General features: G+C 37.1%; 1 protein-coding gene across 6 annotated transcripts in view; it reads right to left on the reverse strand.

Annotated features, from left to right (window-relative positions):
• The window catches only part of RIC8B (RIC8 guanine nucleotide exchange factor B), a 98898-nt gene that overhangs the window by 25787 nt on the left and 46291 nt on the right, over positions 1–26820 (reverse strand). For all 6 annotated transcript variants that reach the window (XR_009404729.1, XR_009404728.1, XR_009404730.1 and 3 more), the window contains exons 4-7: positions 24699–24793; positions 14036–14264; positions 13049–13144; positions 7483–7627 (exon numbers count right to left, since the gene is read on the reverse strand). Coding sequence is in view for 3 of the 6 variants with exons in the window: in XM_059402180.1 (XP_059258163.1) it covers positions 7483–7627; positions 13049–13144; positions 14036–14264; positions 24699–24793 (565 nt within the window). In the remaining 3 variants the exon portion in view is untranslated. The remainder of the gene's footprint in view (positions 1–7482; positions 7628–13048; positions 13145–14035; positions 14265–24698; positions 24794–26820) is intronic.

The raw sequence follows: 26820 nt of genomic DNA on the forward strand, positions 1-26820 counted from the left end.
CAGAATATTAAATAGTCTGCTTTCTTAATCAGACAATCCTCCTGGAAGCTAGTTAATAGTAAAAAACACCTAGCACTTTCATGAAAATAATACTTACTGTTCACTCACAGGAACAAATGTGTCAACTCTGTGACAGTTTGGGTTACAAAGGCTATTTAAGACACACTTTGCCTTTAAAACAGGTAAGGCTATAGCCAATAGTTATAAAATCAAATGAGCTTAATAGGATAAAATACTTAAAAAATGGGGGTTGGGGTAGGGAGACAAATGGACTATGAAATTTTCACAGTGAGAAACATTTTCTTTGTAAAGTTCTGACTGACATTATTTGGTGGAGTGTTTTGAGCTACTTTTTAGCTATTTTCAAATATATTGCACGATATCCTGTTCAGTATTGGGAAGGTAGTAAAAGGAAAATGGACTGAATTTAGATGTTAAAATGAGTTGCTAAGGCAAGGACAGGTTTTCTGGGTGGCCCTTAAAAACAAAAAAAAAACCAGAGCACTGGGTGGCTCAGTCTGTTAAGCATCTGCCTTCAGCTCAGGTCATAATCCCAGGGTCCCAGGATTGAGCCCTGCATCAGGCTCCCTGCTCAGCACAGAGACTGCTTTTCCCTCTCTCTCTGCCTGCTGCTCTGCCTTCCTGTGCTCTCTATCTCTTTGTCAAATAAATGCATAAATAAAATCTTAAAAAAAAAAAAACCCAAAAAACCAATATAAAGATATTTAATTTTTTTGTCCCAGTAATCAACCATGCAGTTAGTTTTGTAAAACTGCTACAGAAATGAGACAAGTCAGCATTCAGTCAGACAGTTGCATAAAGTATTTCAACATTATCAAGATGCCAGAGGGCACTATGAACAGAGGAAAACAACCACAGGAGTACACTGCAGTTAGACACGCACTGGTAGTAATGATATCATTGCTTACACAAATGTGGGTCTTATCACACTCTATCATGAAAACAAAAAGAGGTTCTGCTGTTTACCAAAGACAGAATGGCAGAGCCAGATTCTACCCAGAGACCATTCCCCATTCTCTGTTACGTAGAGGATTTAAAATCCTTTTCCTTCCAAATACTGCTACTTTTGGAAATTTTACACTAGCAACTTCCTCTAATTAGTCTCCCTATTTCTAGTCTCACATCCTTCTATTCCTCGTTCCACACAACTGCCTCACAGATGTTTGTAAAGCAAAAATATGGTGTTATCACCTTTGTGGATAAAACCTTTAGGATCTGCCACAAAGGCTATGGATCCTTCATTTTCTGGCCTCTGTGGCCTTTTCCAAACAGATCTATCATTCCTATACATCGTGTATTCTTCTCTTCTTGAATTAGTCTCTTTCTTATAAATACCAAGTGTTTCCCATTTCTCTGTGAAGACTTTCTCTGGCTGTGTCCACACTACCTAGTCATTCCCTCTTTCAGGCTGTCATTTCTCTCTTATAGTGTACTGATTATTCCTTGATATGGAGAGATCCACAAGACCATATAGTCACTACATTCCATTCAGACAGCAGAAAGGTTTACTTTTTTATAACCATTTGTAAGGTACTTTGTTAAAATTAGGAATCCAAAGATGAAGGAGACACAATCTCTGACCTAAAGAAACTCAATTCGTTGAACTTGCATTCTAGACATTAACCGAGAGTGAGAACATAGCAAATGTCAAAAACACTAAAAACAGACTTAAGTAAAAATGGTACAAGGAAGAGAGAATGATTAACTCTGCCTCTATGATGAGCAAGTCTTCACAGAGAAGATACTTAAGCTGATCTTCAAGAATAAAGCTCACCATACTAACAAAGATATTCCATGCAAAGGGAACAGCATCTGCCAAGTCGTAGAGAGAATGCCAATGGTAAAATATAATTAGGCAAGAATAAAAAATTTAGCATGACTAAGCAGAAAGTATATAATAGCAAACTGAATTTAGAATATGGAGGCAAGCCATGAGGTTAGTATCTAATAAAATTTGGATTCTACCAGGTGTCAGGAAGTCACTGACAGTTCTACAGGGTGGTCATGGCAAGACTGTATTTTAAAGATTTATTTATTTATTTGACAGAGAGAAATCACAAGTAGATGGAGAGGCAGGCAGAGAGAGAGAGAGAGAGAGAGAGAGGGAAGCAGGCTCCCTGCCAAGCAGAGAGCCCGATGCGGGACTCGATCCCAGGACCCTGAGATCATGACCTGAGCCGAAGGCAGCGGCTTAACCCACTGAGCCACCCAGGCGCCCACAAGACTGTATTTTAGAAGAATCCCTCTGTTGGCCATGTGGGAGACAGACTGAAGAAAACCTGACCAGAAACAGAGGGCTATGAATATTTTAATAGTTTATTAAGAGATATACAGATTTGGGAATCCCCAGCAAATAGGCTGAAGCAGAAGCCAAGGGAGAGGAGATGACTAAGGAAACAATGGAAAGGGAGAACAGGGGTCAGATGAGAACTCTAGGGAACACTGGCAATTAAGTGTGGGCAAAGACAGTTGGTAAGACTAGAAAGAAAGATCAGAGGCAATCTAGGAGTGCTTGGTAGCGCAGAGACAGAGAGTGGTCAACAGTAAGATAAAGACAAAAAAAAAAAAAATCCATTGCTTATGAACATTGGTTACCTTGTGAGCTTATGGAGAACACTTCCAGGGGGGTCTGGAAGGGAGGGATTGACAGTGGAAAACCTAACTTGTAGCAAGTTGAAGCCTGAGTGGCTACTAAGGATACCAAGAGGAAAACCAGATTAATCTTTCAAGATGCTAAGATGTGAAGGGCAGTGACATGGAGATGTATATAGGTTGAGGAAAACACATAGGGAGGGTTACCAAAAGAACAGAAGGTAACTGCTTTCCAAGAAGATGAAAAGATCAGCAGGCAGGAGATGTTAGCTTCAAGCTAAACTGACCCTTCTACCTGGGAGACTGAAATAAAGGAGCCGAGGGCAAGCTCGCAGTTGCGGGGCTATGTGCTGAGCTGTTCCAGCCTTATTTCTCGGTATGGTTCAGCCCCAACCACAGTGCCTAGCACATGCTGGGAATTAATGAATGTGTTAACAGGGGGAGGATTGTATTATAAGTTAGTTTCTTTTATTAGATGATATAAGGCCTCTGTTTAGGTACCCTGGAGAAAAGTATACAATTTGCAGAGCAGGTAATAGAAGTTTAGATTTGGCTCAACACAAGTTGGTAGGCATGAGTACAAGTTAACCTGAGGAGGTTACAGTTTTAGCCTGGCATAGATGGATATTTAAGACACTTGAATGATTCTTTCTGTGCCAAGTCTGCCATGAAATTTTGCCCTTTGTATCTTGTACCATTTCAGTTTTCATTCTTCATTTAGTCTCTGCGTCCCTAACCTAATTTGATTGCTGTTTGCTGTTTCTACTTAGTGTGACATGACTCTTGAGCCTTGATCATGGTATCTTCACCTTTAAGCTTAGCTTTGAACGTCCTTAAAAAGGATGTTCAACACTGATGAATTATTTGGAATTTATCTCATTTTAATAGAGTTTCCCTCCAAACCTAACGCTAACTCCAAAATCTAATGACTTACAAGCTTAATGTAGACTACAAACTTTTCTTTCTTTCTTTCTTTTTTGGTTAGATGGTTTTAAATTAGAATACGTTGACAGCATTTAAAAACTGGGAGATTTTATATAAAAATTCAGAGACCTGGCTTCTCTTGAAAAACCTGCAAGATTTGGTAACGTTGGCCATATGTTTCTTCATGGTAACAATCAATTGGAGCTAAGTAGCAGTGATGTCCTCTCTCCAATTCTGCACCATCTCCTTGTTCCCCTACTCCCAACCCGCTGCCTTCCCAGCAATGAGGTTACGTGTCAGTTTTCATTTACCTTCTTATGTCCGGTCCATTTTTATTACCAACTTGGCACTTGTAGGCACATGAGTTGGTAACCCTTGGTAAGAAAGTAATAGGAGAGCAGAGACCTTGTTCATCTTTATACCTCTGTATTCCCTGGCTCTAGCTCTGAAGTTTTTTGTTAAATAGGTAAATTTTTATTCCAGAAGAATATATCTACTAAACTTAAAATCAAACTGGAAGGAAAAGTGGACGAGTATATATAGAATTGTTCAAGGTCAAATGAAAATGATACACTTCTGCTAATATGGGTTGGCTTTGGGCTCAAAGTTAGGATTATAAAAACCTTAAATAGACTAAGAGGGAACAAAAGTAATCCTTTCAAATGAAAAACAGTGAGCAAATTCATTTATAAATGCATATGCCATATTTACTATCACACTGACACATTAAATGTAAAGTGATTATATTTAGATATGTTAATTTATGTATTTAGATATGTAATTATATATGATATGTATTATATATTATTAATCTTTAAAAAAAATTGTCATTGTAGAAAAATTGTAAAATACACAGAACTAAAAAAAGTCACCAGTCATCCTAGTGAGAGGTAACAATGGATAAGATGTTAGTGTATATTTTGATAAACTTCTTTTGACTGATAGATACAGTGTGTAATTTAGATTTATGTATACATACATAATTACACTTTAAAATAAAAAACAGCTCATTTCTTTTTTTTTCCTCTTTTTTCTAATTTTTTTTTTTTTAAGATTCTATTTATCTATTTCACAGAGATCAAAGCAGGCAGAGAGGCAGAGAGAGAGCAGGAAGCAGGCTCCCCACTGAGCAGAGAGCCCAATGCGGGGCTCGATCCCAGGACCCTGGGATCACGACCTGAGCTGAAGGCAGAGGCTTTAACCCACTGCGGTGCCCCAACAGTTCATTTCTGATCTTGGAAAAACTGATTCAGTTCAGCCAGTATTTACAGATTACCATATGACTATACCAGTCACTTAATTCCAAGATGCTACATCAATCTTTTTTCAGAGTCATGAAAGAACTGAATTGTTTAAAAGCGCAGATATGAGGACAGTTGGTGAAAATTACTATAAAAGGAAATGTGGCAGAATGGAAAGAGGACTCAAATTTGGGCTTTAGCCCTCAAGCAATTCTGTGACCTTGAATAAGTTACTGAAAGTGCCAGGTTAATTCATTTATGACACTGGAGGGTCCTTATGAGAAATAAATGAGCTTATGGCATAGAATGTTTGGAACATGACACCCCCATTCATAATAGTTGTGTTTATTATCATTATTATTATATTGACCAAATTATGTTTTTAATATACCATCTTAACAGGAACTGAAGTGGAAATAAAGTCAGAAATTAAAGTTTAAGAATTCTGTGGTTACAACTCAACAGCAAAGACCCCAAATAATTCTATTAAAAAATGGACAAAAAGCCTGTAAAGATGTTTTTTTTCAAAAAAGACATACAAATGACCAATAGGTATTTTTGTGAAAAGGCGCAACATCCCTAATCATTAGGAAGACGCAAATCAAAACTATAATGACAGATCACCTCACACCTGTTAGGACGGCTTTTACCAAAAAGATAAGAGATGGTAAGTGTTGGCAAGGATGTGGCAAAAAGGGAACACTTACGCACCACTGGTGGGAATACAAATTGGTCCAGCTACCATGAAAAACAGCACAGAGGCTACTCAAAAATTTAGAAACAACTACAATATGATCAAGCAATCACACTTTTGGGTATATATCTGAAGCAAATGAAGTCTTTATTAACAAGAGATGTCTAGGGTGCCTGGGTGGCTCAGTGGTTAAGCCGCTGCCTTCGGCTCAGGTCATGATCTCAGGGTCCTGGGATCGAGTCCCGCATCGGGCTCTCTGCTCAGCAGGGAGCCTGTTTCCTCCTCTCTCTCTCTCTGCCTGCCTCTCTACCTGCTTGTGATTTCTCTCTGTCAAATAAATAAATAAAGTCTTTAAAAAAAAAAAAAAAAAAAAAACAAGAGATGTCTACAGTTCCATGTTCACTAAAGCATTATTCATAATAGCCAAGATATGGAAAAAAGCAGAGTCCACTGGCAGATGAATGGATAAAGGAGATATGTGTGTGTGTGTTTATTTATTTCAGCCATGACAGAGAATGAAATCTTGCTATTTGTTACAACAAGGATGAACCTAGAGAACATTATGCTAAGTGAATAAGCCAGAGAAACACTAATACTATATGATCTCACTTAAATGTGTAATCTTTAAAAAAAAAAAAAATTAAACTCCTGGAAACAGAGAGTAGAGTGGTAGTTGGGGATGGGGGAAATGAGGAGCTGCTGATCAAATGCTGTAAGCCTTCAGTTATCGTGAGTTCTGAGGATCCAATGTCTAGCACGGTTAACTAGCATGGTTATAGTTAATAGTATTAACTATAGTTAATACTATTCTATCTACACTTGAAATTTGCTAAGATCAGTCTTCAGCGTTCTCACCATACACACAAAAAAAACAAAAAGTAACTCTGTGAGGTGGTAGATGTCTTAACCTGTGTTAATCACTTCACAATGTATACATGTACCAAATCATCACGTTGTATAATATACTTTAAATACATACAACTTTACTTGTCAATTATACCTCAATAAAGCTGGGTTAAAAAAAAAGAATTAAACTAACTTAAGATTTTGAGAGAAGTGAGTTTTCTACCTCCAAATTCTGTCTCACAAAACGGAGGTACTTTAAAAAAGTGGAATATAAAATCTGCTTAGATGGGATTTTCATACCAGTACATTTATAAAACTAGGAGCTAAAGAAAAAAATAGGTAAAAATATCTGGGTATCTTGAAGTTCCTTGTTTGAAGAACCTGCTTTTGCAGGGGAAATAGCCCATATAATTTTTAAAAAATCTGAAATTGTTAGGTGTTATCTCAGAAGACAGTTACTTTATAATTGTGTTTATTACACTGTAGTATAGTTATTTTAAAATTTCTCTCTATCTCTATCTTATCCTTATCTCAAGGGTAAGGAATGTATCTTTGGCATTCTTTGCACTTTCCATTTTCCTTTTTTCACTTCCATATTATGTTATATAGCTCACATCAAATAATTATCTACTGATAAAGTAACTTAGTGAAGAAACCATAACTCCTATAGCTTTAATTCCAAGAGGAATTAAAAAGGGGAACTAACCCAGGCCTATGTCTGGTTATAAAATATTAGCACCTTGGGGGACCTGGCTGGCTCAGTTGGTGCATGCACGAGCGTGCAACACTTGATCTCAGGGTTGTGAGTTCAAGCCCCACACTGAGTGAGATCCCTTATAAAAATAAAATCTTAAAAAAAAAAAAAAAATAGTAGTACCTGAATTACTTAAGCAGATTTTTCATTATGACTCCAGGTCCTGACTCACAAGATTAAGAAGCGTGGGTTAAGGATACAGAAGGCAAAGTTTAATGTGAGTGTGTTTGCACAGAAGCATACAGAAAATGTTTTTAAATGATTAATTTTTAATATATCCTCAGGCCCTCTAACAGAAGATAGGAGTAAGCTCTGGAAAGAGTGGAATGAGATGGCCACTATTAACAGAAAGATTTCTCAAATTCCCTCTGAAAAATAAAAACATAGAGAGCAAAGAGAGTTTAACCTACCTCTCTCTTTGCAAAGGACAAAAAGGAATTCAGCAGCAATTTGCTTGACTCCAAGGTCAACATGTGTCATGAGGCGCACCAGCTTATTTCTCACAGTTGAGCCAACTTCAGGTCGATTTGTCACATCCCTCAATGGTGGTAAAACCTAATGGCAGAAATGCAAAAACCATCATCAGTTGTGGGGTCCTAGAGTAAGTGAGGATGGTACCATGCAACTGGTCAGTCTCACAATGTCTATGAGCTCAGTTTTGTAAGAATGGAAAAAGCTTTTAAAAACTAAATAGGTTTGCTTCCAAATAAGACAAAACAAAAAAAAACCCCTAAAGTGATTTCATGGTTTTAATGAAATTTCATTTGAAGAGAAACAACCCTTCACTGTACCACCATGAAATACTCTGATTCATTTGGAATTTTTAATCATCAAAGCATCTGGAATGCCTTTGCCTGCCTCTATCAAAATCCACTTTAAAGTCAGGGTCAAGTTTCTCCTTCTTCCACGGGGCCTTCCTTAAAACTTTGACTCCTATTGATTTTTCCCTTCTTGTAATTCCTGTAGCATTTTCAGTATTTACTAAAAAAAAGTCTGTACTTAGGTTTTCTTATTTTATTTTATAATAAAAAATGGCTATTCATTATTGAATATTTTCTAGGTGCTAGTTGCTATAATAGAGGATATACATACATTCTGTATAATCAGTCTCCACAGTAACCTTGCAAAGGAGGTAGTAACATCATTATCCCTATTTTATCGATTTTGATCTGCAGAGGACTTAGGACACTTCTTGGTTTGTCTGTTTTTTTGCTCACTCGCTCACTCAATTCATCCACCCAGACCCCTCCCTCTTCAGGGTTTCCTCCTATCTCAACTGGTTGCTTCATCTCAGCCTCTTCTGCCAATTCTTTTACTCCTCTTGTTTTCTAAGTATTGGAATAGTCAAGGGTTGAGCTCTTAGGCAACGTTCTTCACTATTTTCACTGAATCTACTGGTGATCTCATCCAGCTTTATGGCATTAGATGGTCTCTATACACTGAGAACTCCCTAAATTATATTTCTATCTTGATTTCTTTACTGACTTCCAGACTTTTATAGGCCTCTCAAATTTAGCATGTCCTAAACACAAATCTTCCATGCTCCCACCAAAGCTGTTCCTTCTTAGTTTTCCATCGCATTAAATGGTAAGTCTATTTTTCCAACTGTTTAGTACAAACACCTTGGAAATAGCCTTTTCTCTTTCACACCCCATATCCAATCCACCAGTAAATTATATTGTTTCTACCTCTGAAATATATCCATAATTCAGCCACTTCTCACTGCCTCCTCTAAAATTATCACACCCAAATTACTGATATGTCTCACCCAAACTGGTTACTACCACAGCCTCCCAGTGCTCTCTGCTTCCATCCCAGTTCGTGATTTATCCTCTACAAAGCAGCTAGGGAGCCTCTGAAAGTCACATCATATCATTTCTGTTCTCAAAGTCTTCTAGTTCCCAGTGCTTGTCATCTTACAGTGAAAAACAATGTCCTTACAACTCCCTTAGGTTTCACATAATCCAGCTTCCTGCTCTAACTGTATTTCTACAGTTCTGGCCGACACTGCTACAGCCACACAGACCTCCATGGAACTCCTTACGTACACCACCCACTTTCCTGTCTCATGGTCTTTGCATTTGCTGCTCCCTCTGCCCAGAAACTCTTTCTCTAGAAACTTGCATGGCTCATTCCCTTACTTCAGGTCTGTGTCCAAATGTTACTTATAGGATGACATTTCCTGACCACCCTATATGACTAACCGTGACCACCCTATATGACTTCTCTTTTTTGTATACCACCCCCTCTAAGCGCTTTCGTTAGCCTTCCTCACAGCACTCATCACCACCTGACACAGTATATATTGCTTTACCATTGGCCCTTCCTCTACAAGAGTCAGTGCCAAGGGGGCAGGGATGTCTTTGTTTTGTTTATTCTTCTCAGTTCATGGCATATTACAGGTGTTTAATAAATATTTGTTGACTGAAGGAGGAATGGATTCAGATATCTTTTTTTTTTTTTAAAAAAAGGTTTTATTTTAAGTAATCTCTACACCCAAAGTGGGGCTCGAATTTACAACCCTGAGATCAAGAGTCATACGCTCTACTGACTGAGAAAGCCAGGCACCCCTCGGAATCTTTAAAAGCGCCTTCTGTAAGCTGGGCGCCATGAGAGGAAATGGGGATAAAAACCAAGTCAAATACTAATTTACCATGCCAGACCCTTCATGTTTATATCATTTTATTTAATCCACTCAACTGACTTTCCTCTCTCCTTCTATATTGAGTGCCTACCATGTATCAGGAGGTACTGAAGGTGCTGTGAACACAAATGGCAACTAACCCTCATAAAACTGAATAATCTACTCAAAGTGTTTATAGAAGCCATATTTCTAATAGTAGAGCATCATGATTTCTGTGCTCTGTAAGTACAAAGTCACTGCACAGTAAAGATTCAGCCAACCATACTGAGTTTTATACGGTCTCTATATGCTGAATATATTGAAGAATGAGATCTCGAACAAGGGATTTCATGTAGTATGTGCCTACTGTTCCAGAGTAAAGAATCTATTAACAAAGGTTATCACCCCAAAGTTTTGTTAGCTGTGTTTTGGGTTTCTTAGAAACAAGTTTTTTTTTTTTTTTTTTAAATAGAAGTTTGTTGCTTTTATTCTTATATATCACTCCCAGACAATCTGCATTTGTATGGACTCATTCTACTTTCTCCCAAATATTACCCTCCAACAATTTTTTTCTTTTTTTGACAAATCTTGTCCATTTCCTCTTTCAAATCCACAAAATCTCGTCTCTTCTGTAAGTGCCTCTCCAGACTAACCCAACCTGGGTCAGTAATTTCTACCATGTTCTCTTTCCACCTGTCTAAATACTTAGGACCAATTTCCCCTGGGTATGCGTGAGTTGGACTTAATCAGGTATTAACTATAGGGCGTAATAATTAATTAGCTATTTATACTATTTGTTCTATTTATACTATTGCCAAAGTTAATCATCGGTTACTTTACATTCTGCCCTTCTTTCTTTGACACAGAGAGAGAGATCACAAGTAGGCAGAGAGGCAGGCAGAGAGAGAGGGGGAAGCAGGCTCCCTGCCGAGCAGAGAGCTCGATGCAGGGCTCCATCCCAGGACCCTGAGACCATGACCTGAGCCGAAGGCAGAGGCTTAACCCACTGAGCCACCCCGGCGCCACATATTCTGCCTTTCTTAGACTGCATCTTTCTCAGAAGGAAAGTTGATTTTGTTGTGTGTGTCTTATATCTTAGTCATCTTTACTTGTCATGTTTCATCTCTTTATACTGTAGTGCTTCTTTGAGGACAACAAGTGGGTCTTATAATTTTTGTGTCCATATAATATGTGGCCCAAGACCTTCATACAAAGTTGTTAAGAAACAGGTTTTTTTTTTGGACTACCTTGGTCAGAGACAGCAAAATCTAAACAGTTCAGTTGAACCTGCATCTCCTATGAAAAAAAGCTAAAATACAGAAAACTTAAAATATTTTTCATTCATTATTCTTTACCAAGTATTCCTAGTCATGGTAGAATGTCTTAAAATAATCAAACTGGAAATTACCTTAATTCATTAACTATTTCATTAGATTTAAATGATTATTCATGTTTTCACGGCACTCCTCTCTTCTTCTAGTGAACTGTAAATTCCTCAAAGAAAGAGTCTCTACTTTCTAATCTCTCCTTAGCAGCAGTATCTACTAATGTGCCCCACATATAGTAAGAAGCTTACTAAATCTTGACCATAAACATTAAGGGGTGAAATAAAGCTGGTTCATTGAACAAGGGAAATTCTACAAGGCAGAAAAAGAGCAGTGGGGTGAATGATGGGACCATATACTGAGATGCGGAAGAAGGAAAGAGACAGGGTGAAGGGGTGGGAAATCAAGAGCTTAGTTTGGGATGTTAAAGACCTCTACTATACATCCAAGGGGAGGAGATGAGTAGGCAGCTTGTTACATTAGTCTGGAGCTGAAGGGACAGGTCAGGGCTGGAAATATAAATTTGGGAGTCATCAGCATATAGATGATTTTCAAAACCATGACTGCTGAATGAAATCACCAGGGGAGTGGGAGTGGAGACAAAGACAACATTGTCTTGGGGCACTCAGACATTGCAAAGAGGTTCCCCCATTGTGTCCTAGAAACCAAGTGAAGAAATTATTTCAAGAAGGACAGAATAGTCAGTTACATCAAAATGCACTGGGGGAATGCATTAAAAAAAATATTTGAGAGCTATCAGATTTGGCAATATTGGGTTGATGAATTTTGATGAGCACCTTTGCAGTAGGGTGGAAAGCATGAAAGCCTAATTTCGGTGGGTTCAGGAGAGAAAGACGAGTAAAAAGAATAGAGTATGGAAATCTCTTTTGAGGAACACTGCACTAAGAAGAGCAGAGTGATGGGGAGGCAACCTGAGAAGAGAAATTGAGGGAAGGTTTTTGTTTTGTTTTTAAGATGGAAGGTGTGTTTGAGTGAAGGCAGAAATGACCTAGCACATTTAAAAAAAAAAGATTAATTCAAAAAGAGAGGAAATAAACGCAGGAGAAAAGTTCCTGAGAAGATGAGAAGGAAAGGAATCCAGGACACAAGTGCAGAGGCTGGGCACAGAAGAAAGCAGGGAAAACTCACCCATGATGACAGAAGGGGAGACAAAGATAAATCCTAAGGGCAGATGGAAAGAATTCTTACCATGAACTCAACCATCCTACCGCAGACCTTCACCATCAGCTCTCTTTTCCACTGGCCTCCTCTACTCCTCTACTCACGTTACGTCCTCCTAGTCTATCCTATATATAGCAGCCGGAGTCTTTTAAACTATAAATGGGATCCCCTTCATCTAATTCCCCTTCTCAGAATGGTTCAGTGCTTTCCCATCTCCCTTAGAAGGGCATCAGAAGTCCTCTACAACCTTAGGCATCTGGTTCTTACTTACCTTTTTTTTAACTTCATCTACCACTCTCCTTGCCAGTTTGGTCTAGCCTCCTTGCCCTTCCGCAAGCCCACCAAACCAGCCTCTCACCTCAGGGACTTTGCTTGTTCTCTTTACATTCCTCTTCCAGGTTTTCTCAGAGATCCTTTTCTTATCAAATTTTCTGCTCAAATGTCATTTTCTCACAGAGGCCCTCCCTAGTCCCCTAAGTCTCCCCTTCTCCTTCTTTTTTAAGAACACATCTCTACATGCCATTATATCATACATACATTCATTTCCTTTTTGTTCTGCCACTGTAAGGTAAACTCTACAAGGCAAAGACGTCATCTTTCAGTGCTTAGAAGACAGCACAAAGTAGATCTAAAATGTTTGTTGAATAAATGAATGAATGACTCAGAAAAATACAAAGGGTCACATTTTTCTGGATTAGGAAGATTTCAAAGATTAAAACTAACTTTTCTGAGTTTCTGATTTTATGGAAGAAAACCATTATGAAAGAATGCAACTCATTAATTCTACTTTTAAAAGTCACGTATAAGAAGATTAACTATGAGGTGTAATTTGCATTAAGCAGTTACCTGATCTTTGAGAAATTTTCTGATGTTTCGATGGGCTCGGGAACATTCTGTTAATAAGCTGAGAACTGGAGTTAGACCTTCTCTATAGCTGCTTCCCTATAAAGAAAACCAGACATACTGTATTAGTTTCTAACAGTATTACTTTCCTCTGTATAACTGAGCATGTTAATATTCCTTTTTTGAGGGAGAGACATTTTGTGTTATTAAAGCAACATAAGCTTCCATTCCATCACTTAATTTCACGTTTATTATTGTGGGGTTTTTTAAAGATTTTTTATTTATTTATTTGACAGACAGATCACAAGTAGGCAGAGAGGCAGGCAAAGAGAAAGGAGGAAGCAGGCTCCCCGCTGAGCAGAGAGCCCGATGCAGGGCTGGATCCCAGGACCCTGGGATCATGACCTGAGCCAAAGGCAGAGGCTTTAACCCACTGAGCCACCCAGGTGCCCCTTAATGTCTGTTTTTATCCTCCCTGGATTTTCCTATATTGGGCTTAAAAGAATCAAAGGTTTTGATGACCCACCCACACTACCTTGCTACCTTTTAATATAATTAACCTGAAAAAGCAACTGAGAGATAAGAAAATAAGCAACGCACAACAAATGAAAAGTTGATGATTTTTAAAAAAGATAGCCTTTTGGTATTATGGAAAGAATTTATCATCAAGTTTTTTTGGGGGATAATTTTTACTTCTAGGTCTTACAAAATACCTACGTGGAAAAGTAATTAATTTTTCCTTCACTTTCAGGCACCAGTCATAGTTTTAGTCTTGGATCAACAAAATTTTTGGCTTTAAGCAAATAAATTTGTTTTTTATAATTAATCATATACTGCAATAAAATGATTTCCAGGATATAACTACGTAAAACATTAGCTACTTAAAAAAAGCTTATATTTAAAAATCATGTCCTTGTGATGTCTGCATATATGGCACATTTACATTCTTTAGAAACATCTTCCCAAGGCCTCCCATTTTATCAGTCTTACCTTGTCTATTCTCTTCTCCATAAAACTGAGTAAAACATGAATGGCTTCCATATTCATACCATTGTATACCATGGTATTCTTTTTCAAAACAGTTTCTTTCTCAGCCGTTTTATCACTGGGCAGTTCATCTAGTGTTGTTGCCTCTTGGGCTGTTTCTTCATGGGTTAATGGACAAATGAGAACATCCAAATAAGAGACCGGAACATTGCTTAAAAGGTTGACTGCATTGCTGAAAAGCAATTTAAAAATACAATATTTTAATTTCATTGAATAGTCTTTTAAAATGCAAACATAAGAAGAAGTTCAGAAATGACTTCTAGGAGTCAATTAAAATTTTTCTTTTTCAAAACAAGCCTTTAATATTACTTGGCATTTACTGACTAAGAGACAGAAAATAAAGAGAACTGTTTTAAATACACATATGACAAATTAGAAAGAACAGATGTTAAATGGACACACACAATCACATGATGTCATGTCACTTTCTGAAATGCTAAAATAGGAATTAGCTTTAACACCAGCTCTTTAATTTTACTATGACACAATGCTAGCTTTATATTTTTTCCTTGGGGTTTTAAATCCTTTTGTGGAGCCACTGGTGTTTTATTATTCCTTAGATTATAACATAAAGCATTTGAGAAGCTGTATATAAGCAGCTTATCACAGGCAACAACATTAAAAACCAAATATTATAGGATTAAGTTTTGTTCTTTCTGGACATAAAAAATACAATTTTAGATCATCCCATTTTTAAAAAGACATTAGCAGAAAATGGGTAATGGTGCTTTTTCTTCTTTTCTCATCACCAGGTCTCTTTAAAAGAGCCCAACATAGCCATTTCAAATCTTTATCCCCTAGGCCTTTCTGCTATGTTGTTAATGAACACAGGCACCTGGGATGCACACCAGTAGGGGGAACCCAAACCTTGTGTTTTTGGTATTCCTTAAAAATCTTGTTCAGTTGCTCAGTGTGTTAGAGATTAAAGTGACACTAATAATTTTAAAATTAGATATGTTCTCAATTAACAGATTTTCCTTCAGGCATTATTTCACATTCTTTCATCTAAAAGGAGGTGGTGTTCTCTGCTAACTGGATCTCCTAAGCCTGTGCCTCAGAACTTCCTGATAAACAACAATGGAAAGACAGGCATTACATTTCCTAGTGACAGAGAAGCAGATCTAAAAATAACCACATCCTGACTAAAAATAAACTCTTGCAAATGCAATGGAGAAGTCTAACCACTTGGAAACCAAACTCAGGGCTTAATCTATCTGATGCTGTCTTAATTTAGACCACAGTAGTTCTTTTTAATTTAGATTATAATGGAATCCTCAAAAATAAAACAAAGTAAGCAACAACAAAACAGAAATAATATATACATTTGTTTTCTTTCTTTCATTCAGAAGTGTAGCTCTCATTTCTCCAAGAATGAGTATATCCTTCCTCTCTTTTTATATTATGGAAAAAATACTCATAAGAAATCAAAGTTTAAAAATTAGACAGTGCAGAACAATGACTAGTAATGTAAAAGGTATCAAAACAATCTGAGCCACAAACAAAAATAACAATCCTATGGATGAATGAGTCCTGGCAGAATACAAGTTATTTGGTGGTCCCCATGAAAAATCTGTTGCTGCTGCTGTGATTACTACCTGCTACTGTTAAACGATGACCCTAATTTTGGTTATTCGTAAAAAAAAAAAAAAAAAAAAATCACAATTCGTTGAAACACAATGCTTTCCCCACAAACTTTCTTTTAAAAATTTTTGCAAACATCTGTAGTTCCTTATCTAGTCTTAAAAATGTTTCACTTCTGACTTAAGCATTTGGAAACTGTTATTAAATATCACAGATTCACTGGGGATGAAAACAAATAAAACAAAAGAACTCCACCATAGAATTACTTTCTACAACTGTATAAACCATTTTGAAATGTTAGGATTTTTTTTTCAACACATAAGGCAATAGGCAATGAAGTCCACTGATAGTATGATTCTCTAAATCCACCATAGAGACCACACTGAAAAGTTTAAAACGATGCATTTCATTACAAAGGAATGTTTCCCTTTAAATTCATTTAAAATAAGCAGTTTCTAGGAATCTGGTAAATTTAAGAAACCAAATGTAGAGTTTGATTCAACAAATATTTGGAGGTTTTAGGCTTTTCAAGGAAAGTTCCCATTTTCACTTTTCTTCTTAAACAACTGGGTTTCCAAACAACTACAAAATTAATTTTCTGGCTCACTGTGTTTGAGCTATTCTTTTTAAGTAAGGAAGGCCCGCTTTTTGAGCTCTGTCACTTCTCTGACAGTTTTATTTGTGGTAGAAGAGTGTATGAAATTCTCCAGCTACCAGGAAGTCAGTGACTATGCACAGATCCGCACAATGGTGTTTGCATTCCTACTCCAGGGGGTAGAAATACTGTGTATATTACTCTCCCCTTTTCAGCTTCCTAGAGATCATTAATCACTGGGACATGACATCCTCCTACTCATGCTCCCAGCCCCCTCCTGATATGCAGATTCAAAAGCAATGCCTATTTAGAACTCCTTAATGCCCTGATTAAAGCCTTGTTAGTTGTGGGGGAGGGGAGGCAATCTAAAAATCAGTCCTGTATCAACCATTGGACTAAACATAATTTAATACCAAATGACAATGAGAGACATGATAATGGTACATGGAGACCTATAGCCATTAACAAATCTTCCTGGTTCAAATATAACTTCTTTATTTGGGGATCGCATATCTTTTCTTTATGGCTGAAAACTTACTTAAATGAACCTTCAGACCTCCAAAAGACTTCCTCCAAAAGATGTAAATTCCTAACTTTAGCTTGATTCAGTAATTATTTATTACTTGTGTCAGGCATTGTTTTATGAAGAAAAGAGACAAATCCCTGCCTTTGGGGAGCTTATTTTCCAGCATGGAGAGGACAGTCAATGAAAAGTAAACAAAAGAAATAAGATAACTAAATAGCATGATAGAAGGTGATAAGCGGCCTCGCGGAGAAACCCAGGACAGTAAGATAGAACAGGGGGGTTATAATTTTGAATAGAGTGATTAGGCTAGACCTCACTAAAATGGTGTCATTTAAGCAAAGAAATGAAGTGAGGTAGGGAGCCATGTCACAATGTGGGGAAAGAACATTTCAGAAAGAAAAGCAAGAGCAAAGGCTCCAAGGTAGAAGCAGTGGCATAAATGAAGAACTGTGAAGTTGGTGTTGCCAAACCACTATATATATAGGAAAAGGAGTAGGATAGGAGATCAGGTATGGTCAGATTGGTCTTGCAGGCACTTAAAATTTAATTTTATGCTCAGTGAAGTGGGAGCTCCTGTAGGGTCTTTCATGGTGATATACTCTGATTTACCTAAAAAGGGTCATTCTGACTACTGCATTGAGAAAAGAATGGCAGGACATCAAAGGTGAGAAGAATCAGGGTATCACTATAAAATTCAGGTGACTGAATATGATGATAATAGTGAAGCGGTTATATCTGGATCCATTTTGAAAGACATTGACAGGCCAGTTGTGAAGTGTGAGAATCCAAGTTCAAGCCTTAGCAAGTGGAAAGCTGGAGTTGCCATAAACTGAAACGGAAAACACTGCAGGAGAAGCAGCTTTTCAGGGGAAGACTAAGAATTTAATTTTGGATATGTTAAATTTGGGATATCTATTAGACTTCCAAGGGGATATGTTAATAGGAAATTAGTGGCAAGAGTCAAGTTTGGAGAGGGAGATCTGGATTAGAGATAGAAGCTGAGGGACCATTAGCAGATACATCTATCTGAATTTATCTGTATTTGTCTGAAGACAAAAGGTTGATTAAATTAGGGAGGGAATGCATGTGAACTAAAAAACTGTGAAGGTTGAACCTGGGGCACTCTATTGCCTAGAAGCTGAGGAACTGAGGAAAAAATTACAACTAGTGAGGTAGGAGGAAAACCAGGATAGTATGGTATCCTGGAAGAAAGTACATACGCAAAAGTGGGCTGTCAAATGATGTGGGACAGATCAAGTAAGATGACAGGAAGTGTCCACTGGGTTTTGCAAAATGGAAGTCACTAGTGTCCTTAGTAATAGGCATTCTGGTGGAGCCATGGCTCTAAAGCCCAAGTAGATAAAATTCAAGAACAGTAGAAGAACCAGATAGTTAAGAGAAGACTGGGGCCACTGCAGGTGAGAAGTGTCCAGAAAACTTTGGATAAGATATGATGTAAAGACTCCTGAATGCTGCTCTCAGCAAAGCATAGCTTTTTAACCCATAGTGACCTGGTCATTGTTCTCTACATACGCCATAGACACAAACTCTTTTCTGTGTTTGGCCCTGGGTTCTCCTGCCTAGAAGAATAGTCTCATTCTTTAAGACTAGCTTAAACCTCACTTCATTCTCAACAAATACTTAATATGCCTTGTGCTAGGCCCTAAGTATACCGTGTAAAGCAAAGGATAAGGCAGGGAGCGGCCTTGGTAGACAATGAGACCAGAAAAGCACATGTATGTCTGTGGGGAGTGGGGTAGGAGTATCATAAAGGGGGCTGCCATGATAAGATGTAGGTTATAGTCAGATGGGTTACTGATGACCTTAAACCAGAGTTATTCTGGCAAAGAAAAAGGTACAGAAGCCAGGGAAACATAGACTTCCCTGATAAGGAGGCAGATTATTAATAAAAGCAAAATGACAATACAAGTTTGCTCTTGAACATAAAGAGATGGGGGAGCCAACGAATATTCTAAGCAGAGATCTTCTTTTTTGAGAAACAACTCTAAATGCAGTGGAGAGGATGGATCAAACTGTTGGGTTAGGTAAAACTGTCCCACAGATCAGAGCAGCCTGAGTTTAGAAGTAGAAAAAGAAGGTGGTCTGACAGATCTGGGGTTGGGTGCTTCAAGACTAGCAAGACATGACAATGAAGGCATACAGATAGGTTGAAATGATGAACCAATGCTTTAGAATAGAAAGGAAAGAAGGTAAACCCATAGAGGGCTCATAGGTAAGAGAAAGGGGAATCACCAGGAGACCAGAGGTCTGGATGAGAACAGCTATAGATAGTATAAGTAAGGAAAACTTTACTCATCATGTTAGACCACAGTGAGCTAGTCTTTTAAATTCCATTAGCAATTATTATTTTTTAAAAAGATTTTATTTATTTATTTGACAGAGAGATCACATGTAGGCAGAGAGGCAGGCAGAAAGAAAGGGGGAAGCAGGCTCCCATTGAGCAGAGAGCTCAATGCGGGGCTCAATTCCAAGACTCTGAGATCATGGCCTGAGTCGAAGGCAGAGGCTCAACCCACTGAGCCACCAGGTGTCCCTCAGGTGCCCCTCTATTAGCAATTATTATTTGGATAATTAAGTCACTGGGAAACTACTCTAAAACTGTGATAGCTCTTCTATTATGGTCTTGAATTATTTTAACTTTTCATAATATTTATGTCTTGTCTCCTCATTTAGACTTTACGTGGATATCTCTTCACCTAAAAGAAAGGGGGAAGCAGTATAAACAGTATAAACTGTTTTTGGCAGTTTATACATAAGTTCACTGATTATGGACAAGAGGGTTAAAAATACTTTCAGGAAGATAACAGAAACGAACTGAATTAGGATGTCCTTTAATGTATCAAAAAAGATGACTCGGTTATTCACAGTAAGAATCAGGTTAAGGAGCTAGGAGCTTTAATGATAACAGAAAAATAAAATAAGAACCCCCTTCTGCGTTCTCTCCAAAGTAAACTCTCTTGTTTTCTGTGTATCTACATAAGCTTGTCCATGTCTTACACAACACTCATCAAAATAACTGTACTTATTTACTTACATGTCTGTTTTACCCCCTAGCTGGTAAGCCCTAGAGAATACAGATTATACTATATTCATCTTTGTTGTCCTTAAGTTCCACATAGTGCCTAGCATATAGTAAGTGCTCAGTTAATAAGTAGAAGCCAAAATGATATCATCCAATTTTCAAACTTCTAACAAAATTTTTTTTATTGAAGTACAATTGATATACAATGTTATATTAATTTCAGTTGTACAACATAGTGATTCGACAATTCTATACATTACTCAATCTCAGTGTTCACCACAGTAAGTTACCACCTGTCATTAAACAACATTATTACAATATTACTGACTTTATTCCCTATATTGTACTTCTCATTTCTGGGACTTATTTATTTTAAACTAGAAGTTTGTACCTTTTAATCCCCCTTCACCTGTTTTAACCATTCCCCCATCTCCTCTCCCCTCAATTTTCAAACATTAATTAAAAGTTGGTCATGTGGACATTGCTGCTATAAACATTCGGGTGCACGTGCCCCTTTGCAATAGCCAAATTATGGAAAGAATCTAGATGTCCATCAACAGATGAATGGATCAAGAAGATGTGGTATATATACACAATGGAATACTATGCAGCCATCAAAAGAAATGAAATCTTGCCATTTGCGACAACTTGGATGGAACTAGAGCGTATCATGCTTAGCGAAATAAGTCAAGCAGAGAAAGACAACTATCATATGATCTCCCTGATATGAGGAAGTGGTGATGCAACATGGGGGCTTAAGTGGGTAGGAGAAGAATCAATGAAACAAGATGGGATTGGGAGGGAAACAAACTATAAGTGACTCTTAATCTTACAAAACAAACTGAGGGTTGCTGGGGGGAGGGGGGTTGGGAAAAGGGGGGTGGGGTTATGGACATTGGGGAGGGTATGTGCTTTGGTGAGTGCTGATTCACAGACCTGTACCCCTGGGGATAAAAATACATGTTTATAAAAAATTAAAAATTAAAAAAAAATGTAATGTTGGACGGGTCATAAATTTTAGTTCAAGTAAATTAATTATGTCATTCTGTATCTGATTACTGTTTTTTTTCCTGCTGCCTCAGTGATATAACATTTATAGAATCAGTAAACGTTGATGAAAATTTTGAAAAAAAAAAAAAAGTTGGTCATGTGTAAGACATATGCCTAGCTAATGCTGTGGTGGTAATCATTTCACAATATGTAAATCTATCAAATCAACAACATTGTATACCTTAAACTGAAACAATGTGACATGTCCACTGAATCTCAATAAAGCTGGAAAAAAGACATTGCTTAGGATTGTAATGAGGTATCATTAGGTACTAAATTGTCCCCAGTATATGAGATAAATTAGTCTAAGCAAAGAAACAACAAAAAAGGCAGGGAGGTAAGTACTTTTTAAAGACACACAGGTTCTTTGAGTGTGGGGGAAAAAAAAGAGAGAAAGCATTTTGTAGATGCCAGTGTGCTAAGTGAAAGAAATGAGTTGAGAGGCTAAAATAAATTAATCAGATCTGGTCCTCCACTCTTCTCACCTCTCTAGCATTTAGGCCATTCCCATTTCCCCCTTCTCTCTAAAATAAAACAAAACCACAACCACATCCACATGCAACTGTTTTTGGCAGTTTATACATAAGTTTACTGATTATGGACAAGAAGGTTGAAAATACTTTCAGGAAGATAACAGAGATGAACCGAATTAGGATGTCCTTTAATGTATCAAAAAAGATGACTCAAACCAACAATTTACTTGTTACTTTAAGTATAGACAAAAGGAAATGAAATAAGTAGATTTTAAAAACTATCTAAGATGCTGATTAGTGGAAATAAAGGTGAAGGTCAACTTCTATGTGAGCTAACTCATTTTATCTCTTATATCCCTGTCCTGTTGATTGCTCTGGGGGTGGGGGAAAAAAGGAGACCGCGCATCAGAAAAAGCTGTTGCCTAGCCATGTTTCTACTCACTTGTCTCCTGGAGGAGCCTAGTAGACTCCTGGCATGCACGTATCCTAGAACATCCCTGGCTTGAGAAAAACAGATGAATGGAAAATAGATTTCTCTACATGATCATAGGATATACATAAAAATCCTAACAAAATATCAAAATCAAAAACAACTTTTAAAAATATATCTGGAATTAAGTATTGGACCTAAAAGCCAGTGTGCTTATTGTAATAATAGTAAAAGAAGTGGCGGTGGTAGCAGTGGTGACAGCAGTTCGCACACTTGCTGAGTGCTTCCTCAGTGCAGGGACAGATTGCTTTATTAATTTCTCATTTAATTGTTACCACAACTCTTTGAGTTTTAATGCATAATCATACACTATCCAGGTTTACCTATTTTGTTACATTTTTCCTTAACGTGTCAAAAAGAAAAAATAAACTTATAAAATAACTTAAAAAAAATGGAACAAATTGTTACTTTGAAAAACATTCCGATTTTTTTTTGTTTTAACTTTGCCTTAAACACACACATGATTTTCTGTAGAAATACTGAAGTATAAATATGCAGAATTTAGTGGGTATTACACTATAAATAAATACGTAGAATTTAGTGGGTATTAAAATCCTAGTAAGTTTCCTAATATAGCCCTTTGAGGTTAATGCAGTTTTCTCTGTATTTAAATGGCTTAGCCTAGAGTCACTACTCTCAAATGATACTAATCACTTTAATTCCGATTAAAGGGACATGCAGGGCCGTTCCAGATAAACTGTCAAGTCAGCAGCAACTTTGATCTCCTAGGAAAGGCTTTGAGCTATACTCCTATATCCTGTTTGTGGCTCTAGGGAAATCTTATTTACAGTGTAGCTAATAGATATTTTATCAGAACAAGTTTTAAGATAAAAGTAAATTTAAAGTAAAATGTCTTTAAAAAGAATATTTAAAGTAAATATTATCAGAAAGAAAATAAAGAAATCTGATTACTTTTTAAAAAATCTGGTTCTTAAAACCTCTCCTCTTGCTCTTTTTTTGATAAATACTGGGTGCTGTCTTACAATATTAAATTTATCAGAGAAATCCTTAGCAATGTTTTTTTGTAACCAGTGTAACAACTCCCCAAACACTTTCTCCTTATTCTTTTTTTTCTTTTATTATGAAGACTTTATTTTTTATTTTTTAAAGATTTTATTTATTTATTTGACAGAGACACAGCGAGAGAGAGGGAACAGAAGCAGGGGGAGTGGGAGAGGGAGATGCAGGCTCATGACCTGAACCGATGCTTAACGACTGAGCCACCCAGGTGTCCCTCTCCTTATATTCTTGTATGAATGCCATTTAACTTACAATAACTGATTTCCAAAAGGAAAAGCCATCAATTTACTCCTGTTCTTATTGTAAATCCATTTTTTAAAAGTTTCAGCATCTGTATTTCTAGTGTCTCGATTATGAAAAAAATTATGAGTCAGAGTGTTTAAATTGTTTTAGAGACCATGATTTATTGCACTTAACCTGATTATTTTTAAAGGCACAGTCTCAAGAAAATTAAAGGAACTTTTGATCTGTACCCGAAGGAAAAGAAATCACACTTTTTAATTGTGAATAAAATAATCTTTTGAATGTTTGCAGGGCAGAGTACATAAAGTAACCTAACTCTGTAAAATATCAAATAATAAATTGCTGATCATAACTAAAATAATAAGGATTTGATTGAAAAATAGTAAGGTTATGCTCCATTTTTACACTCTGTTGTGTTTCTATGAAGTTTTATTTAAGCCATATTTAAAAAAATAGAATATTGTAAATGTAGGTGCTTTCTACTATTAAGAGGAGTCCAAATTTATTTGTAAAGCAGAGTTAATGCCAAAGGTAATTGCAGATTTGAATTTATTTGAGTTGTTTAAAATACCATTTGTATTTGGGGTACCTGGGTGGCTCACTTGGTTAAGCATCTCCTTTCGGCTCAGGTCAGGATCCTGGAACCCTGGGATTGAGACCAGTGTGTCAGGCACCCTGCTCAGTGGGGAGTCTGCTTCTCCCTCTCCCTCTGCTTCTCCCTCTCCCACTGCCTCTCCCCTGCTCATGCTCTCTCTCTCTCCAATAAGTAAATAAAATCTTAAAAAAAATACCACTTGTATTTTTAAAGAGTAAAACACCATAAGCAGTCTTCTGTTAAAATCAGAAGTGTTGTTATTGCAAGTCTGATCTAGAATAGAAAGAGGACTAGAAAAATGCATGAACTCAATTCTTACAGAATGACACATTTTAGCAGTAGTCCACCAAGAGCTCCAACAAGCAAGTCACAACACTTGAACTATTTTTTAAATATTAATACTTGAGACTGTGACCCAATTTTTATAATAAGTTTTAAAATTTAATTAATACATATTGCTTATGATATACTTTTTGGTAACTACTCTTACAGTGAAATCAGTGAGATTATTGAGTGCAGTAATGAAAAGCAGGGTTCAAATCCAAGTCCTGTCACTTACTAGGGCTGTGTAATCTCAAAGAAATTGCTACATTTTCTCTATGCCCAATTTCATGGCCTATCGAAAGGGAAGAATAGCAGTAACCTCATAAGATGAGTATGCTGATTAAAGTAAGTTAATCTTTATAAAGCACTTAGCATCGTGTCACACTTAGTACTCAGTAACTACTGAATTGTGCTATAATTACTGTTACTCTGGGTTTTATTGTTGAATGCAACAAATGCCAAATTCTCTTTTGTTGGACTCAATTTAATAAAATCAAAGGGAATAGAATGAAAACTTCTCATCAGGGCACAGTAATGATTTCTCAACAGTTATCAGACTTACTGTAATATTTTTACTTTCTTGTGCTTTTAACAACAAAAACTGGATGCATAAAAACAAGAATTGATGATATTCTTCATTGAGATATCAACACAGAGGTTACCCACCTGTGCAGCTCTTCTGTTTTGTCTTCGGTTGGACCTACGATTAGTAAACAATGGCGAAGGACAGCTGCCATGACACGGAACTGATGAGAATCACTCTACAGCAAATAAAAAAGACAAGAGGAAAAATTTGGGATTGAATGCCTTAACGAAGGAGCTTGGTGTATTACTACGTTCCTCGGAGTTATCTTCTGGCCAACCTGCCTCCCCCCCACAACAGTCAGTCATTCTTATACCATACATAATAGAAGTCAGGTTACTGTAGAAAAAGTTCTCAGTACTAAGTGAATAGTTACTGTCTCATATGAAGAGCTACAACCACCTCCAGAAATGGCTGAAAGCAGACGGTACTGGTCTAGCTGCTCCCTTAGGGCATGCTGGGCACAGAGATGCATGATCAACATCCATGCATGTCCCACTCTGTTTTACAGTAAGATTCAATTCACCTAATGATCTTTGCCATTTCCAGAAAGCCTAGATTCTTTTGATAGTATACTGTTCCAGTCTGCTAATTGTTAGAAAAGTTTAAATAGATATACTGCTATCAGATATTTTAAGAGTGGGTTATATATCCTTAATGCCTCATTTCTTGATGTTCAAAAGCAATTAAGTTAAAATCTATAATTTATCAACTTTATTTTAATGAGTCTTCTTAATCTCCTAGCTTCCCCAAATCTTGCTAATTCCTCCCAAATTACTGGCAAGTGATGAAAAACAAGTGATCTGAGTTTAATCTTCTATTTTCCCAATGTTTACTCACCCATTGGTATTAAAGACACATAGAGTCAGAGAGAAAAAGACAAGCAGTAGGAAATAAGCTAAGTTATGAGTAATCACTTAGTTTACCTCCTCTTTTTTAGTGAGCTCTTGGGCCACTACAATTTCTTTAGTCACCTGTATCAAAGTCATCTCTCTCTTTGTCCAAATTTTTAATAATTAGAAGACAGGGGCTCCCTGGGTGGCTCAGTGGGCTGGGCCTCTGCCTTCAGTTCAGGTCATGATCTCAGGGTCCTAGGATCGAGTCCCGCATCGGGCTCTCTGCTAGGCAGGGAGCCTGCTTCCTCCTCCCTCTCTCTCTCTGCTTGACTGTCTGCCTACTTGTGATCTCTCTCTGTCAAATAAATAAAATCTTTAAAAAAAAATAGTAATTAGAAGACAGATAAAATGAGTGATAATTATAAGAGATCCTGTGTATGCTATATACTTCAGGAAGTAACCAATTACTTCAAAAACTATTTAAAAATTCAAAAAAATTTATAAAAAATTTTAAAACTTTAGTATATATTGATCTCACGTCTGTGTAAAGTGAAATATACTCACATATTATACACATATTCATATATGTTCTTATATTCACATATAGGTGAGAAGATGTGTCTTAAAAAATGTAACAAACAATAGAGCACAATTTCATTACTCATAATGCAGAGGACAGAATTTTAAGCATAAAATTATTATATGTTTATTTGAAGAGAGGAAGGCCTCAGTGGCACAACGGAAAAAGCACTGCATTTGGGAGTCTAGTGGCTAAATTGTGACCTTAAGTCATATAGCTTCTCTGAGCCAAAGTTTCCCCACAGGCATCTCCACACGTATGTGCCTGGTAGGGTCATAAAAGAATTAAAGAGGATGATACACAAGGAAGTGCTTAGCACTTGCAATGGAACATTTGAAGATGAGGGGAATAATGAGGGAGAAAGGAAACAGAAGATAGAGCTGAAATGAGTGATAATGAAATAATCGTGTGCTGGGGAAGGAAGAAAGAAAAGGGGAGGAGGAATCCGTGGAATGTCAGAGACCTGAAGACTGGCAGGGTTGACCCAGAGACTGTCCCATTCACCATCCATTTTCAAATGCCTGAAACAAAATTCTCTAATATGTAAATACACATTTACTTACCCCAAATTACATGAAGCACATTGAAACACATGTGAAATTCTTCCAGATAACTTGTTTTTGTTGTTTTTTTTTTTTTACGATTTATCCGTTTATTTTAGAAAGACAGAGAGCAAGTGTGAGCAGTGAGCAGGGACAGAGGGAGAGAGAAACTCTGACTCCACACCTAGCCAGAACCCCACATAGGGCCCGTGACCCTGAGATCATAACCCTAGTCAAAACCAAGGGT

This window comes from Mustela nigripes, chromosome 6, assembly GCF_022355385.1.
Source record: "Mustela nigripes isolate SB6536 chromosome 6, MUSNIG.SB6536, whole genome shotgun sequence".
Classification (NCBI taxonomy): domain Eukaryota; kingdom Metazoa; phylum Chordata; class Mammalia; order Carnivora; family Mustelidae; genus Mustela; species Mustela nigripes.